Source organism: Fusarium vanettenii (assembly GCF_000151355.1).
Source record: "Fusarium vanettenii 77-13-4 chromosome 1 genomic scaffold NECHAsca_1_chr1_3_0, whole genome shotgun sequence".
Classification (NCBI taxonomy): Eukaryota; Fungi; Ascomycota; class Sordariomycetes; order Hypocreales; family Nectriaceae; genus Fusarium; species Fusarium vanettenii.
Genome location: NW_003315881.1, coordinates 1,681,132 through 1,698,073, shown reverse-complemented (window position 1 = coordinate 1,698,073; position 16,942 = coordinate 1,681,132). Strand labels below are relative to the sequence as shown.

Below are 16,942 nucleotides of genomic sequence, written 5' to 3'. Positions count from 1 at the left end.
AATAAGCATAAAAACGCCTTTTTACGCCTAGGTCAGAGTTTGACATGTTTTTATTCCCACAAGGTTAGCTCTAGCCGTATAAAGTGCTTCACGCCGAAGCTTTGCTCTGTTAACAGAAAGGTGCCGTGGGTGCGCCCCTTCCTTCCCCCACAATGCGGCTTTAAACCCCCGTGGTCCAATAGAAAGCAAGACCCTGTTCAGGATCCTGCTATTGGTCGGATCCGCTCATGGATATGCCGAGCTGTGCCAAGACCAACCGTGACTATCAATCACCGAGCCCGATGCTACTCAACTTCGCTCCTCCATCCACTCATGAAATTTGTTGCCTGCTTTGCGCAACATGAATCCCTGTTCCTTGAGGGAATGGATCCCAATGCTATACGCAAACATGGAAAGAATTATAGTCGATCACTCCACCGAGGATGCCACGCCTTCCCTGCGAGACCAAGCGGCACCGCAACATTCCTCACGCGCGCGCACAACGTCCATGCTTCTTCGGCGATGATCCCCCAATTCAATTGCTTTTTCCGTTCGTCGTCCGGTCCACGACGATCTTTGGCCACCTTGGCTTGGTGTTTTTCTGCGCCATCTTATCAATCACCCCATCTTATCTGATCCCCCCCCGAGGGGCTCCCGCTTGACTCGTTCAGAATCTTCCGACATGCCAAGACCTGGCCGATCCTTGCATCACGCCTAGGATCGTCATTCAGATTTGCAAGTTTTTTCTCTCTGGTCGAACCAAAATGTCTCACTTCCACTTTTTCCCATTCATCTTGACTAATTCCACTTAGCATTTCATTAGCATTTGGATCCATCTAGCAACATTGCCATGCCATGGCATCTCATCTCTTACCCGTCCTTTCCTCGTCCATGTCCATCTCCCTCGTCAGCGGCGGCGGCGGCGTTAAAGTCGGGTGGCGGCCAGGTTTCAACACCTTGAACCCCCTGCTCACCAGCAAAACCCCCCGTGCCCACATATCCGCGAATGGTTACTTATTCGTCCACTTACATACGCACCATGTTGGGTAGTATCCATCAACCTCCGTACACCTGCCTCTTAAACTACTCAAAGTTGAGTAGAGTAGCATCAGAATCCATATGGCCACATCCATCCACCCGCCCACATCCCGTGCGTGCCATGTAGGTACATGAAGGATGGATTCATGGACTCACCTCTCACCCACGCCCCAAGGCTGTTGCTCGTGCCGGGGTTGCTGATCTTGCCCTTGATCATTAATCTACCGCCACGTTCAATGCCGTTTGCCATTGCAGTTCGGTGGGCCTGTGTCAATCTCCCGCTTCACTCCCACGGCCCTGGAAAACATGGTATCCCTCCTCGCAGCTCCCCAGTGCTGTGATGGAGTTCTCGTGTAGATACATAGGTGGTCTACCCACGTCCGTGATAGTAGTTTGGGTCTAGGGGCTCCTATATCGGCTTCTCTGCTGATCACTTTCTCTGCCCATCACCCGGTGATCGTGCTCGAAGGTAGGCGCCTCAGATGCATCATCTGACTCGTTTCCTTCCTCGTCATTCATTTCTCTCTTCTTGGTTCACGCCGGCTTCTGACCGCCCATATCAGCAACCTTTCTTTCCTAGGCCTTATCTGCCTGTATCGAGATAGAGTTGTTGGTTCACACTCCTATTCCCTGCCAGGCCAGAAACACAACAGGAAAGGAAACTGTAGCCATGGCCGCCGAGCCCGACAAGGCGGCCGAGAAGCCCAAGGGCAGCGTCTGGTCCGTAAGTAACAATTCTTGCCGTTCGGAACTTCCGAGCCTCTCTGTCTGTCAACTAGGGCGAGCAGCTGACCTCCTTTCTAGTCAATCAAGGGAGTCTTTGTCTACATTGAGCTTCTCTTTTCCGCCCAACCGACATGGATTGACATCGGCCTCATCATCACGGGCACACTATGTGCTGTTGCTGCCGGTGTCCCCTTCCCCCTCATGGGTGTCCTGTTTGGTCAGCTCATCGATAACTTCAACGGCGCTACATGCGCGGCTGATGGCCAGGACTCGAGTGCCACCGTCGACCCTTTCGAGTACGAGGCTGCCATCAACGACAAGGTCATCAAGACAGCCTGGATCGGTGCCATTGCCCTTGCTCTGATCTACGGCCATCTCACCTGCTGGAACATCATCAGTCAGCGCCTCGCCCAACGACTACGAACCCGCTACGTCGAGGCCCTTCTGCGACAGCCTCCGGACTTCTTTGATACTCGCGGTGCCTCGGGTCAGGTCTCAAGCCGACTCCATGGCGACATTACGGCTGTCCAAGCCGGCACATCGGAGAAGGTGGGCAACATCATTGTCACCATGAGCTTCTTCGTCACCGTCTTCATCATCGCCTTTACCAAGCAGCCCAGGCTCGCTGGAATCTTGGTTTGCATGTTGCCCGCCTTCCTCCTCTCTGGCATCCTCGGAGGAAGATATCTTGGCAAGTTCGCAATCCGCCAGAACGACGCTGCCGCTACAGCCTCTTCAATTGCCTCTGAGGCTCTTTCGCATGTCGCAGTCGTTCAGGCCTTTGGAGCCGCTCCCCGTCTTGAGGAGAAGTTCTCTGAGCACATGGAACGCTCTAGGAAGTTCGCCATTGTGAAGGCGTCCATTGCCGCCGTCCAGACCGGTCTTCTATACTTCATTGCCTACTCTGGAAACGCCCTTGCCTTTTGGCAAGGTAGTATAAAGATCGCAGACTCAGTGGAAAAGAACGATGGTAGCACGACTGTTGGTGAGATCTACGCCATCGTCTACCTTCTCGTCGACGCGTGCGTGATGCTTGGTGGAATGGCTCCCACGCTCCCCTTTTTGGGAGGTGCCGTGGCCGCGTACCAGCGCCTCATGGAAGACATCAGCGCCCCCTCTGCCATTGACGGAACTTCAGACGCTGGGACTGTCCTCGAACCGAGCTCAGCCAAGTCCCTCGCCTTCCGCAATGTTACGTTCGAGTACCCATCGCGCCCTGGTCAGCCCGTTCTCCAGAACGTGGACCTAGAATTCCAAGCTGGACAGTATACCGCCATCGTCGGCCTCTCTGGCAGTGGCAAGTCTACCATTGCTGCTCTAGTTGCACGTCTGCATGATCCCACAGAGGGTACAGTTGAGCTCGAAGGTCACGACCTGCGTGAGCTCAATGTCAGGTCTCTGAGAAGCTTCATCAGCTTTGTTCAGCAGGAGCCTTCTCTTCTCGACCGCTCTATTCTTGAGAACATTGCACTTGGACTTGTCAACTCGCCCAAGCCTGCTCACCAGCACCTAAAGCCATTGCTCAAGGGTCCTGAACTCGCCAAGCTTGCTGCCAAGGGCCAGGACGCCCTCTCTTCCGCATCTTCTCTAGGACCTGAGTTCGCTGAGATCGCCAACCTGATTAAGCATGCCACTGAACAGGCCGACGCGGCCAGCTTCATTGAGCGTCTCGAGTCTGGTTATGGTACTTCTGCTGGACCCAAGGGCTCCCTCGTGAGTGGTGGCCAGCGACAGAGAATTGCGCTTGCTCGTGCCTTGATCCGTGACCCTGAAATTCTCGTCCTCGATGAAGCCACCGCTGCTCTTGACTCTGCCAGCGAAAAGAGAATCCAGCTCGCCGTGGAGCGCGCTGCTGCTGAGAAGCGAACCATCATCTCCATTGCCCACCGTCTCTCTACCATCCGCAACGCCGACAACATTGTTGTCATGCAGGCCGGTCGTGTCGTCGAGCAGGGAACGTACGCTGAACTCATGGCCAAGGAAGACGGTGAATTCGCCCGCATGGCTAAGCTGCAGAGCGTTGGTCATGCCAAGACTGAGGCAGGATCTGTCTCTGGTGACTCGATCGATGCTTCGACTTTGAGAATGTCCCTGAACGAAAAGACCGACCTGGCTGAGATCAAGGAGGGTGTCGAGGTTCAGTCTTCAGAGGATGACAAGGCCGAGGGCGAAAAGAAGGAGGAAGAGCCCAAGGACAAGGAACTCGATGCCGAGAAGCCATTCTCTTCCGTCATGAGGGGTCTTGCCTGGCTGATCCGCCCATCTCTCGGCTGGTTTGCCCTTGCCATGATCGCTGCCGTCTTCGTTGGAGCCACCTTTTCCGGTTCTGGTATCATCTTTGGTTACACTGTCGGTGCTCTCAACCCTTGCGCTAGCAGCGTGGATCGCATTCGATCTCTGGGTCGCATGTTTGCTGGTCTCTTCTTCATGCTTGCTGGTGTTGAGCTCATCGCCAACTTCTTTGCCTGGCTGGGCTTTGGTATCGTTGCTGAGAAGCTCCTTTATAACCTTCGTGTCCTGTCTTTCAGGTCTCTGCTTGAGCAGGGCATCCACTGGCACCAGTCTGAAGGCCGCACCCCAACCAGTCTGCTCTCCATCATCACCAAGGACAGTATGTCTGTTGGCGCCTTCAGCGGATCAACGTTTGGTACTATCTTTGCCATCCTCATTAATGTCCTGATTGCCATTATCATCTCTCATATCTTTGCGTGGAAGATCGCCTTGGTATGTCTGGTGACTCTTCCCATCTTGCTTGGCTCGGGTTTCATGCAGCTGCGCATGCTGGCTCGATACGAGGAGCGTCATCGTGAAGCCTTTTCCACTGCCACATCGCTGGCCACCGAGGCTATCCAGTCAATCCGAACTGTGGCTGTTCTGTCTCTTGAGAACGAGTACATGGAAGGGTTTGCGCGCCTTCTGAAGCCCCCGAGGAAGCAGGTGGTGCGCGCCTCAGTCTTTACCAACATCTGGCTTGCCATCTCATACACCACTGGCACGTTTATCAACGCGCTGGCCTACTGGTGGGGTTCGCAGCTCATCATGAAGGGCGAATACACTCAGACAGACTTCCTCATCATCCTCGTGGCCATGCTTACCAGTGCCCAGCTCTGGAGTGGCATGTTCTCTCTGGCTCCCGAGTTCTCACGAGCTCGTCTAGCTCTGTCTCGTGTCATGACGGTCGTCAACATGGGATCGAGCACCCACACTGGCAAGCCTGGTCAGGACCCTTCAAAGGCGGGCGACGATGTCGAAGCTACTGGAGAGAAGGCCGTCAGTCCCAAGGACAACCAACGCCGTGGTGGCTCAAAGGTGACGTTCAAGAACGTCTCTTTTGCGTATCCCAGCCGCCCTGATGTCACCATTCTGGACAATGTTTCGTTCACCCTTCCACCCAACCAGTTCTGCGGTCTCGTGGGTCCTTCTGGTGCTGGCAAGTCGACCATCATGAACATTGTACAGCGACTATACGAGGCCACCTCGGGCACCGTCCTCATCGATGATCAAGACATTTCCAAGCTCCCAACTTCATTCCGCGATACTATTGCCCTGGTTCCTCAGGACCCAGCCCTGTTCGACGGAAGTGTGCGGTTCAACGTGGGCTTGGGTGCTCCACCAGGACACGAGGCTACTGATGCCGAGATCGAAGAGGCTTGTCGCTTGGCTAATATCCATGATGTTATTGCTGCTCTTCCCGAGGGTTATGACACTGAATGTGGTCCATCTGCTTCTCGGCTGTCGGGTGGTCAGCGACAGCGTCTTGCCATCGCTCGTGCCCTCGTCCGTCGTCCTCGCCTACTTCTGCTTGATGAGAGCACAAGCGCCCTTGATGCTGCCAGCGAAGCTGCTCTGCAGGAGGGTCTTGAGAGGGCGTCACGAGGCACGACTGTCCTGGCTATTACTCACCGACTTCACACTGTGCAAAAGGCCGATGTGATCTTTGTTGTTGAGGGCGGCCAGATTGTCGACAGCGGACGACACTCGCAGTTGATGGAGCGGAGAGAAAGCTACAGGCTGAACGCCATGCAACAGATGCTGCAGTAAGAAGAGTACGCATAATAGGCCATGAGGACATGGTCTTGGTCAGAGGTTGATGGTTATAGATTGGGTTATTAATTAAAAAGTAGAATATGTGAATGTGTTTGAAAATAGATTATAAATTGTACCATTTTAATAGATCAAAAGAATTTGAAACTATCGCATTTTATGCCTTCATTAATTCAAGAGTCTCAACTCCTCGAGTGATGGTCGGGTAGAGAGAGGCTTATTAAGCGCGTTCTAGTCAAGCTTAGCCCTCGCCGTCTCATGTTTTAAATCATTCAAACCCACCGAAACCACGAAAACCAGTCTCCAAACGATTCACACCCTCTTTACACGGTCGTAAATCCCTCTCACAAATCACCTCACATGGCCGAAGCCGTTGGCACCGCCCTCGGCGTGGTGGGCGTCCTGGGCCAGCTCTTTGCGGGCTGCGTCCAGGCCTACGGCTTCTTCACGACGGCGGCAAACCTCGACACCGACAGCCAGCGGCTACTATGCAAGGTTCGCATCGAGGAGATGCGCCTTGTCGTCTGGGGCCGCGACTGGGGCGTCGCAGAGGGAAGGCTAGAGGCGCACCTCGAGTCCACGCGGAATCCGCAGCTTAGGAGTCTTGCCCTACAAATCCTGGGAGAGCTGCACAGCGCTGTTACTGATTTCCACAAGCTCAAGGAGAGGTATGGACTTGTGGATGAGGTGAAGAGTGCTAGTTTGGAGGTCAAGGGTGGGAAGAGTAAAGGGGGAAAGAAGTCACCTTCACCTTCGAGAAAGGGGTCGAGGGATGATGAGAGAAGTAAATCGAATGGGTTGGTAAAGACTTTGAGTGCTTCTAGTGAGAGGAGTTGGGGAAAGGAACTGGGGCTGAGGGCCAAGTGGGTGATAGGAGGTGAGCTCTCACATACCATTATCTCAGAGTTGAGAACTAAACATGGATATGACAGACAAAGAAAAGTTTATAAACCTACTCAAGGACTTAAGAGGTATCCTCAGTTCATACCCATCTATCAACATTGGCTAATCTTTCAACCACAAGACTACAACGACGGTCTTGAACGTCTCTTCCCTCTCTCTCACCTCCCATCTTTTCAACGCGCCTGGACACATCAACTTCTCGAGTCTGCTCAACGAGATCTCACCCAGCTCTCACTCCTCGAGACGGCCTCAACGGGTGTCTACCCCCAGCTCACTACCTCGGCCAACCTCAAGAAACTCCGCATCAACCTCGACACGCGACCACAGGCTTCCTTCAAGCCCACTTTTGCACTCAAAGTGCCTCGTCCGGCGCTCGAGTTGACTGAGGAAGAGAAGGAGAGCAACCATCGTGGGCGAAGCAAGGGTCGCCATGAAACAGCAGGCGACGTCGTGATTGAATGGGTAGACTATGACCGCGACGATGTCGAAGAACGAGTTGCCCACGTCCGTCGTCTCGACGATCTTGCCCGGATGATGCACTCAGCCTCAGAATGTCATCCAGATCTTCACAGCATCGACTGCGTAGGCTACGTCGACGACTCATCCCACTGCCGCTACGGCCTCGTATACAAGGCACCCTCACCATCCTTCTCAACACTCCACGAACTCATCGCCAGCCCGGACCTCAAAACGCCAGACCTAGACGACCGTGTTCGTCTCGCTCACACACTAGCTGTGGCACTCTGGTCCCTACACTCTCTCGACTGGCTGCACAAGAGCCTCTGCAGTGCAAACATCCTCTTCTTCCCCTCGGCCTTTTCCACCTCGGCTCACTCCCCTACTGCTGCTGCCGCTCTTGTCCCAGATATTCAGCGACCGTATCTCACAGGTTTCGACGCCTCGCGTCCAGACTTTGACCAGGCCCTATCCGTCGCCCCACGTAACCCCTCCATCGCCACCCTACACCGACACCCAGCCTCGTTACGAGGTTTTCCACACTGCAAGCCCATGGATATTTACAGTCTGGGTCTGGTCCTCCTCGAAATTGGGCTTTGGAAGATTCTTCAAGCTTATCATAAGCCGCACTACGCTGCAGATCGATGGCGGGACAAGGTGGTGCGCGCAGTGCTTGTTCCAGGTCTGGGGAGCAAGGTTGGTCGTAGATATCGTGATGTTGTGGAAAAGTGTCTGAGTGTGAGTGAGGAGATGACGAGTACTGAGGCAGCCAAGGTTTTGGAAGAGGTTGTTACGGCTCTTGAGGGTATTAGAGTATGATGACTTGATGAATGAAATGAGTTAACACGACCAACATGAGATGACGTTACTGAACTTCCATCGAGACTTAGAGAAGCAAACAAACGTAGACAAGTCAACATCTTTACACCATTAGATCACCAACGACAACTAATGTGAACAGCATAGAATCTATTTCAGTTCCCTGAAATGTATATATAATAGTCGTAAAAGTCCGCTGCCGCCTCGCATCCTTGGTGGCTGCAATACGGAAAAATGCAAATGCCAATCAATGCCATACCCCAAAGTCGCAATATAATAACAAACCAGTACAAGTGAATAAACAATGGATAGCAAAAGAAATATCATATCCCTTTCCCTCCTAGACGCCGTCGCAACTTTGAAACTCCCTGATGCCCTTCTTCCTTTCATTCTTCTTCACCTCGGAGACGCTTCTTCTCTTTTTCATCTCCCCTTTCTTTCTTGACCAAAAAGAAAAGAAAGAAAAAAACTCCATTCAACCACATGGCCATGATGATTATGTTTGGATTCTGCTTAGATCCAATCATGTTTCCAGCTTTGAAAAATGGCAGACACTAGAATGCCCAGAGCTGAGAAGCAGTCGCGAGAAGAAAGAATTGGTTGGACATTCAAACAAAAACACCCATCCATTATTCCCTTTCATTTCGAGAGCCTGAAACGCCAATGCATGCAGGACGTGTGACGTACGTGAGTCATGATCGTGAGGTAGAGTCGTTCGCCTTGCCGCGCCGTCGAGCCGGCGACCGCTTGAGCGGCTTCGCATGCTGGACTCCGACTTTCTAAGCTCCAGAGACCTTGCGAGCCGTCGAGGCCGCTGTCGCCGACGTAGCGTGGCTGGCGCTGCCTACTCTGCCGCTGGTCTTGCGGATACCAGCAGTCTCCTTTGCTCGGAGAGGAGACTCGCCCTGGCGCTTGCTGCCACGGACCTTGGTCAGAACACCGGGGGTGCTAGCAACCCGGTCAACGTGCTTGCTCCGTAGAGAGCCGATGTTTTCGGCGTCCTTGGACGAGTCGTTGTCGATCATGTAAATCGTGCTCGTTGTTTGGCTGACCGACCTCGACTTCTCACTGCGGCCTGGCGATTGCGACACCTTTCGCTGACTGCGCATGCGCAGGTGCCACTCCTCATCAGACTCGGCGCCCTGAGTACGGTGCTTGGCCACAAACTCTGTTTCCTGCTCAATGGTCTGCTGCTCCTCCATGGTTCCGGAAGCCGACCTCTGGTAAGGGTGGTGACGATCCCGAACAGTCTTCCGTGGCTGACCTGGTGTAGGTGCTGGCAGATAGTCTTCTTGGACGCCAATGTTATTACGATCGTGATCAACCTCGCTGAGTGGAGTGCGGTTTGAGGGGCTGCGGTTGGGAGGTGTCGAGGTCTGGCCGTTGCGGAGAGAAGTCTTCTGCATGGCACGGATGGGTGTGCTGGGGACAGGGTTGGAAGCGGCCATCTCCCTCCTGAGCCTTCGCTCAACTCTCTCCTCGATCCACCACTCCCTGAAGGTGCCCTGGTTGAGATGCAGCCAGTGCTGCTGGGGACCGACAACCATGCCAGGTCTCATGAAGCGCATAAACGAGATGACCTCGTTGGCAGTGAAGCCATGGCGGTAGATAAGGTAGGCACCAATCAGGCAGCCTGTTCGACCCAGACCAGCCTTGCAGTGCACAGCGATTCCCTTCTTCTTGATGGTGATTGTCTCATGCGCGAGTCTGATAAACTTGCGAACAGTGACGAGCGACGGGCAGGTGCCATCGTCAAAAATCATATCAAGGTGCTGAATACCCAGAGCCTCAAAGTACGAGGGCGAGTAGAGGGCCGAGTTGAGTCGTACCACCAGACCAATGTTCTTCTCCGAGAAGTGCGTCAGCACGTTCTTGAAGGGCTTGGGCAGAGTAGGGTGCTCATCCACGGCCGTCAACGTCCGGGGAAGGAAGGGAAACATCTCGTCGTCCTCGGTGATCTTGGCAACGGGTTCGTGCTGGGGAGAGGCGAAAGCCAGGAAGTGAGGAGTGATCCAGTTGAAGTCTCCGTGCTCGACCCGCTCGAACTTCTCATACTGCTCCAAGTCAAAGTTATCCAGGTCGCAGCACTTCTCCTCCTTGGCCTTCCACACTCCGTAGACAACATCCTGAACGCTAATGCCGTAGTCGGCCTGGCTGTAACCCGCATCTCGGAAGGGCATCAGTGGGGGGTCAACCTGCGCAATCGGGGCCAGGGCCAGGTGAGGAGGCCAGTTCTGAATGAGAACCATGTAGCACGCGAGCATGCAGGCAGCGTTCGCACGACCTTGTCTCATTGTTAGTCTTTTCGCAATGCGCGCGATTTCATCGGATGGGCTCACTTCTCGGATCAGCGGCGCTCCAAAACACAATGGGCCGATCCTTGTTCCGCTTCGCACCCAGGACATCGTGGAACTGAATGGCAAAGCGGTACAGGTGACCAATGTGCAGCGGGCCAAAGTCATGGTGAAAGGCGTTGTAGAGGAGGGTATCATCGACGGTAAAGTAGCATGGCGGCGTGCGGTTCGATTTGGCGAGCGGGGTAGGTCGTTGACCTCGTTTCCTGGGCGAGACGGGAGCCTCAGGGTAGGGGAAGAGGTCGTCGTCGGTGGGAGGATTCAAATAAGAGGCGAGGTACAGACGGTCTGGGATATAGTTTAGTGCCGTGGCCGGGTAACGGATGTTGACATTGATGTTGTTGTTCAAGTCGACGGTGCACGGTGGGCCCTTGAGCAGCGCCGTCGACGGGATGGGATAACAATGCGACATGAGCCTGGACAACCAAAGGGCCATTGTACGGGAAAACGGAGGAAATTGAAGCATCGCAGCTGTTCAGGCATACCTGGGATGTACTCGATGATCTGCGCCATGTTCTGCGAATGTCGGGTGGAAGGCGCCATGGTGAACTGGGATGCGCTTCTTTTCTCAGCTCAGCAAACCGGCGGGCGAGAATAAGTAGCAGGAGCCGCTGCGAGCGGTCGGGAAAGCGACGAGGATATATAAATATAAACAGTCACAAGATCGAGGGGAGGTGCGAGGGCCCGAGTTCAGCGTGGTGGTGATATCAATGCAGGCGGTGACGTGGTAACGGTGGGAAAATCAACGGGCAACCTGCAGCGGAAAAGGCGTTTGATGGTTGAAGGGAGAGGAGCAAGGAACCCGGGTCGGGAGGGCGTCCAGCACAAATACAAACACTTGCAAGAGCAAGTCTTGTTTTTTTTTTTCTTGTTTCGAATGGGAGAGAGAAAGAGAAGGTGGTGGTTGACAATGTAGATGCTCGAACGGGCCCACGATGTTTTTGTATGGGTTTGGACTTGGTCGGTCTGTTATTTTCTGCGCTGGGTGAGACCCCCTGCCCAAAACAGCCAGCCGGCCCCCGTTGCTTTGCACAGGGGTGGGCTAGCAACTCGTCTCCATGGCAACCCGCATGAAGCAGCCGCCGCCAACCTGTGGCTGCATGTCTGGCCGCCTAACCCCCCTGACTGGGCCAGGCTGGTCGCGTGTGGCTCATGTGGCTGGTGTGGCCGCCAACCACAAACCCCAACCCTTCGGCCGCTGCTCTCTCGGCCTCGATCGGAAAAGAACCCCACACTCGCTGTAAAGAAAACATTGGAATAGATCCATGTCGTTCGTTGCTATGGATGCCATCTTCAGTCAACGTCGAGATCATTCGTTCCAGCAAATGCGATCCCGGCTTATCATTGCTTCCCCTCCAACATACTTCGCGGCTTGTTCCACCATGTCTAGATATTAAACTAAACAGTTTAAAGTTGACTCATGGCTCTGGCATTGGTTGGTCAATTCTGTCGTTTTCCTTCCAACCGCTAGCCCCACCGCCAACCAATATCTCCCCGCGCACGTAAAAACAGACACAGCCGAAACCTCAGACAAGACAAGAGCTCAAGCCCAACACTCAGAGGAACAGCCCCCCCTGCGAACACACGCCCTAGAATATCCCGGGAGGGCGGAGAGATAGCCCGACTTACACACCTTGTTACATTCCTTCTCCCTTTCGACAAACGCCCCCTCCCTCCCTCTTTAATCGGCACCCGAACTTTAAGGGCTGCCCTCGTTCTCGTTAGACGGACTGGGGATCAATCACAAAAGAGACACGGCAATGCCTGGGAAATGACCGCCATGGCCGCCACTCCCGATCCCGAGTTTCCCTGCTCGATGCAAGCCACTCCCCCTCCATCTCCATCATCTCCCTCTATCTCATCCCATCCCCCTCCCATCCTTGCGATGACGATCTAGGCGTTGTCGTCGTTGCCCTATACGTCCTCCACCCACCCATGACGGCATCTAGCTGACCCTTGTTTTTCTTGCCGCCCGCGCAGTGTCCTCAACATCCCGTTTCCCAACCCACGACTGGCCACGACCGCTCTCAAGGCCATTCAGGTGGACCCCGAACTCTCTCCACTTGTCAGGCGACAGCTCACCGTTGTCCCGGCGCCGACGCAGGGCCCCAGCCCCAGTGACCACGATGCGCAGGTCCTCGAGGTTCGCTACACGGCCACCACCAATCGCATGCTACGCGTCGCCGTCAATGGCTTCATGGAGAGCTTGAAGCTTGTGGTGGAGGTCATGGAGCAGCTAGACACTGACGTCCTTGGCCAAAAGCAACAACATGGCCCCGGACTCTCAAACTAAGTTCCTTATCGTTGGATGTAAATCTTTCTTTGTTTAAACTTGTTCAAACGTGCTACACTGCCAGGTCATATCCAATCCAAATAATGGCCATGTGCTCCACGCCGTAACCGCGCCAGCCACACCTCCAAGAGATCTTGCCATTGCCTTTCCAGTCCCAAGAGACGACCACCTGGTCATCTTCTAACTCCTACCGGCATCGTAATGTCCAAGCTGGGTCCCAATATCTACCGCCCCATGTGGTGTGGCCCAGAGCCGCCTGTCTATCAGTCCGCTTCACCATCAAAACAACAACATGAATAACAATAAAGAACCGCTGCCACCCGGAAAACTCGAAATGCAATCAGACCCGACCAAGATGCGATATTATCTCCGTCCCAATCAAGACTTTCGACTCGTTTGAAGCCCATTCAAGTCGTGAGCACAGTACAAGTGCTCTTCTGTCGTCGGTTTTGTCATTCCTTGCTCTCAGTTCCTGTCAACCCTTCGAGTCGCTTTTTTAGTTCCTCCACCTCCTTCTTCAGGTCCACATTCTCTTGCTCGAGGTTCTTCAGATGCACGATGGCATTCTCAACAACGCTGGCCTTGCTGTTCTGGGCGTTGGCCTGCTTCCCCTCCTTCTTATCCACCTCCTCTCCAGCACTGCCCTTGTCACCGCCAGGTAGAAGTCCTGCCATGATCTGCAAGGCTGAATTTATTCGGTTACGACGGCCCTGTTCAGCAATCTTATGTGAGGTCCGCTTGGATGTAAGATTTGTCGACAGCTCGCTTGGATAAGACACACCCGGCACCTTGTTGCCCTCAAGAATATTCTGGTAGTTGGACTTTGACATGAGTAGTTGTGAAGCAGCACTCTCCGCAGACGTCATACCAGGCGTGCCAGGAAGCAGGGGCTTGATACTGGGAGAAATCCTTGGCAACAACGCCGGAGATACATGCACTGAGCCTGTTGAACGTTTCCTGCTTGACCGGGGCGCGAGTTGCGGAGTTTTCCTTGCGGAGGGGCCTGTCGAACCTGGGGCCAGCTGAGGACTGGCACTCGCGGAAGCCGGCCCCGATGGCCTCGGGAACACGGGAGATGGCAAGGGTTGGAAACCAGAGCCCTTGCCAGGATTAGGCTCTACAATAGGAGATTGGATAGAGGCACGTGAGACAACTGGGGCCGGCGTCTTGCCACCAGATACCGATTCCGGCAACTCAAGCGATTCAATGTGCTCAGAGACAGCAGGTTCGTGATGGCCCGCAGCTTGCTTGTGCGCCTTGGATGCTGGCAGCTTCATGAGTGAAGCTGGGGTCGCTGGGGCCGGATGAGAGTCCACTGGGGCCGAGATCGGAGTCTGCTGATTTCCCATTTGCGCTTGAATGTAGGGAGATTTACTTGTTGATCTCCTGTTGGGGATCGGAGGCGGGGGCATATCTGTAAGAGCCTCGGGAGACACTGATGAGTTTTCTTCTGCTGAGGTCTCGGTCGAAGTCGCGGGCATAGGGAGGAAAGCACCGTTGCTCTCATCCACCTCGTTAAGAACCTGAGAGACAATAGCCGGGCTAGGTCTTATCTTTTGACGCTGCGGCTTCACAATGGGCGAGCTCCGAATACTGCCCTTCCGGCTTGACTTGGCAGCTGCCTTCCTTCTCGTCTTCTTTGACAAATCCATAACAGATGAAACGGGGCGGGCCGGGTTTTCAGGATCCATCTCAATCGGAGAGTTTGTGTTGTAGACGGCGGAGTGGTCATTTTGTGGGATAAGCGCTGGCGATGTGAGAGGGCTGAAGTAGGGATTCTGGGCAACGAAGCTGTCGCTCATCGGAAAGCCAGGATCAAGAGGGGTAACTGCGGGAGAGACAAGTGGTGTGAAGGCCATCTGCTGGTATTTGTTAGCAAGGAGCGCAAAAGAGCCATGTTATGCTTCAGCTCTAGAGCGAGAGGAGCACGTACATCTTGCTGATCCTTCATGCGTTGATATCCTCTGTCGTAGACGCCCGATTGCGAAACCTGTTCAGCCTGAGAGTAGAACTGGCCGCTGTTGGGCATCTCAAGACTTTGCGGTGTGGGAGGCACAGAGTGGTTATGGCTGTGGAAGAAGGCAGCCTGCTGCTCCTGTAGCTGGCGCTGCTGTTGTTGAAACTTTTGCTGTTGCAGATATTGGATCTGGGCATCAATGTTGGAGATGGGATCGCTGGCGGGTGTCATCATGTGGGCGGGAATGGTGGGCTGGCCGGTTGACGTCGACATGGGCAATGAATTGGCGACAGACATGAGGCCCGGGTTCTCAGTGTCGGTCATTATTGTGTCGGGAGCGTCGCGCGGCTGGTTCATTAGGCCTTGTGCTGAACCATCGGGGAAGCCTTGGAAGTCGAAGTGCATGCCATCTCCCAGACTGGCCATGTTAATGAACTGGTGAAACTCCTCATCGGTAGTCGAGGTCATGGCCTGGTCCTGTCCGTCCCACGCCGCCGAACTCATCATGACCGAGGCGACGACGAGCGTCGAGGGGGGTTGTGCAAGCGAGGGTGCGATCGATACTCGAGAGCGAATAATAGGCGGGCAGCACGAATCGGGGCCGCGAACGTGGAAATTGTGTCAACAGCACCAAAAGCGGAAGTTTTTGGAATCAATAGTCGAGCGCTGCTCAGCGATGAAGAGCGAAGCGAAGTTGAAGTCGATTCGGAGCAAGAGAGATTTCACGAGAGCTCGCGATGTAGGCGATCAAGTCGGAGGACGAGGCCGGTCGATCGGCAGTGCTACATGCACCGGGAATATCTGGCAATAGCGGGAGGAGAGAAAAAAAACGAAGGGTGACGACCTTGTGACGAGATGAAAGTCACGGCGTTTGAGGGTCTTGAAACTGGCCTCAACCAAAGCCGAGGGAGAAGGAAGAGAGAGAAGCCCGGGTCGCAGGCTGGGGAGGATGATTGTCGACAGCGGTTGGTGGGTGATGAGAAGTGGTTCGTGGAGCGGGCGAACGAGGAGGATGAAAGGCGAAGGCGGCTGAGGGTGGTTGGTGGGCCGAGAAGCGAGCAGAGGACTGGGTGGTCTCTCTTACCCAGTTAGTCCAGTCCAGTACAGTACGTTAGACTACCTGGAGCCAACTAAAGAAAATGGGCTTGCAATGGGGGATGGGAACATGTAGAGAGACTTTTTGTCCGAAGAGTGGAGTTTTGCGCAAGTGAGGGTGGGGTTTCCAGGTGGAGAGAAGGTAGAGTTGGGCGACGCCTAAAAGTGAAGAGGCAGAGGATGGAAGCGCTAGCCTGGTTCCTTTGGGTGCATGGAACACAGAAACGCAGAACGTTCAGTTGCGCCCAAGGGCGTCGCAGTGAGCAGGTTGCAGGGGAGGAGGAAAAGGTACCAGTACTTGGCAGTTTAGGTGAATGGATCCATTTCCATCTCCTGCAGGACATTGTCAGCTGGGGATCTCCAAGGACTGACTCCATGGGATGGGATGGGATGGATGGGCGGACAGGAGGAGGAGCATGGGAAACCCTGGTTGGTCCTTTTGGCCTAGAACCTCGTCCAATGCCTCAATAACAATACGTACAGAGCAAGGGCCTTTCACGAGCACGGCTCACGCGGTGCTCTACAGAGATTCCATCTGTGTGGGAGTCGTCATCTCTATTGAGGAGGGGTTGTCCAGCTGCTGCTGTTTAGCCTTTGGGCTAGAAAAAACAGGAGCATTCAAGGGTCGCATCAGTTGTAATGGATGGATGGATGTCGTGTATGCCTTCCAGGCTGTGACCTCGTCCTCCTCCTTGATTCCCATACCGAGGAGCTGTTAAACTGGGCTTTGTGGCTGCCGCCCGCGTGAGATGTATCCCCCCCCCTTGTCCCGAGATTCACATTGCAACTTGTCTGCTGGGCTTTCCTGAGCGCTCAGTGGTGGGCAACCTCTGGCCCATGCGTCCACAGCCTAGACCCGAATCGTTTTTGGTTGCAACGAGATCAAGGGCTCGTGGCTTGATCCAAAGAAATCTCTCGGAATTCCTTGTTGGCGTTTGACTCGTCCAAGGGAGTTGGCCGCCGTGGGGATGATTCAAGTCGAAGCTTTTCTTGGGGAATCGATGACATCTTGGCATTTTCATTTCTCACATGCAGGCTGGCCCCCCCATTTGTATCTCGCAAGTTACCTAATATCCAAGTTTGAAGCTGTACCACCCAACTTCAATCTCATCGACACCGCCATCACATGATACCCCCAATCCATGCTCTCTCTCTCCCAGGAACTCCCCAACCCTCACTCGCATCTACTAGACAAGTGGGCTTGGTCCCTCTCGGGAGGTATCCGGCTTTGGGTCCTAGTGAGGCACCTCATCGAATTCGGCACTCGAGTGGACCGCC

The 16,942-nt window shown here is 54.3% G+C and overlaps 4 protein-coding genes across 4 annotated transcripts; 2 read left to right on the top strand and 2 right to left on the bottom strand.

Annotated features, from left to right (window-relative positions):
- Positions 1-1,687: 1,687 nt before the first annotated feature.
- NECHADRAFT_90112 (uncharacterized protein) lies at positions 1,688-5,784 on the top strand (the record flags this gene model as incomplete). Its single annotated transcript, XM_003054244.1, has 2 exons — positions 1,688-1,741; positions 1,822-5,784. The coding sequence occupies 2 exons, from the start codon at positions 1,688-1,690 to the stop codon at positions 5,782-5,784; spliced, it is 4,017 nt and encodes a 1,338-aa protein (XP_003054290.1).
- Positions 5,785-6,147: 363 nt separating this feature from the next.
- NECHADRAFT_30588 (uncharacterized protein) lies at positions 6,148-7,965 on the top strand (the record flags this gene model as incomplete). The annotated part of the gene is made up of 3 exons (XM_003054243.1): positions 6,148-6,664; positions 6,720-6,758; positions 6,812-7,965. 3 exons carry the CDS (start codon positions 6,148-6,150, stop codon positions 7,963-7,965), a joined length of 1,710 nt encoding a protein of 569 aa, XP_003054289.1.
- A 779-nt stretch (positions 7,966-8,744) lies between these two features.
- Positions 8,745-10,862, bottom strand: NECHADRAFT_31540 (uncharacterized protein; the record flags this gene model as incomplete). The annotated part of the gene is made up of 3 exons (XM_003053530.1): positions 8,745-10,249; positions 10,305-10,607; positions 10,805-10,862. 3 exons carry the CDS (start codon positions 10,860-10,862, stop codon positions 8,745-8,747), a joined length of 1,866 nt encoding a protein of 621 aa, XP_003053576.1.
- Positions 10,863-13,064: 2,202 nt separating this feature from the next.
- On the bottom strand, positions 13,065-15,073 carry NECHADRAFT_32105 (uncharacterized protein; the record flags this gene model as incomplete). The annotated part of the gene is made up of 2 exons (XM_003053529.1): positions 13,065-14,471; positions 14,546-15,073. The coding sequence occupies 2 exons, from the start codon at positions 15,071-15,073 to the stop codon at positions 13,065-13,067; spliced, it is 1,935 nt and encodes a 644-aa protein (XP_003053575.1).
- Between the last annotated feature and the right edge of the window lie 1,869 nt (positions 15,074-16,942).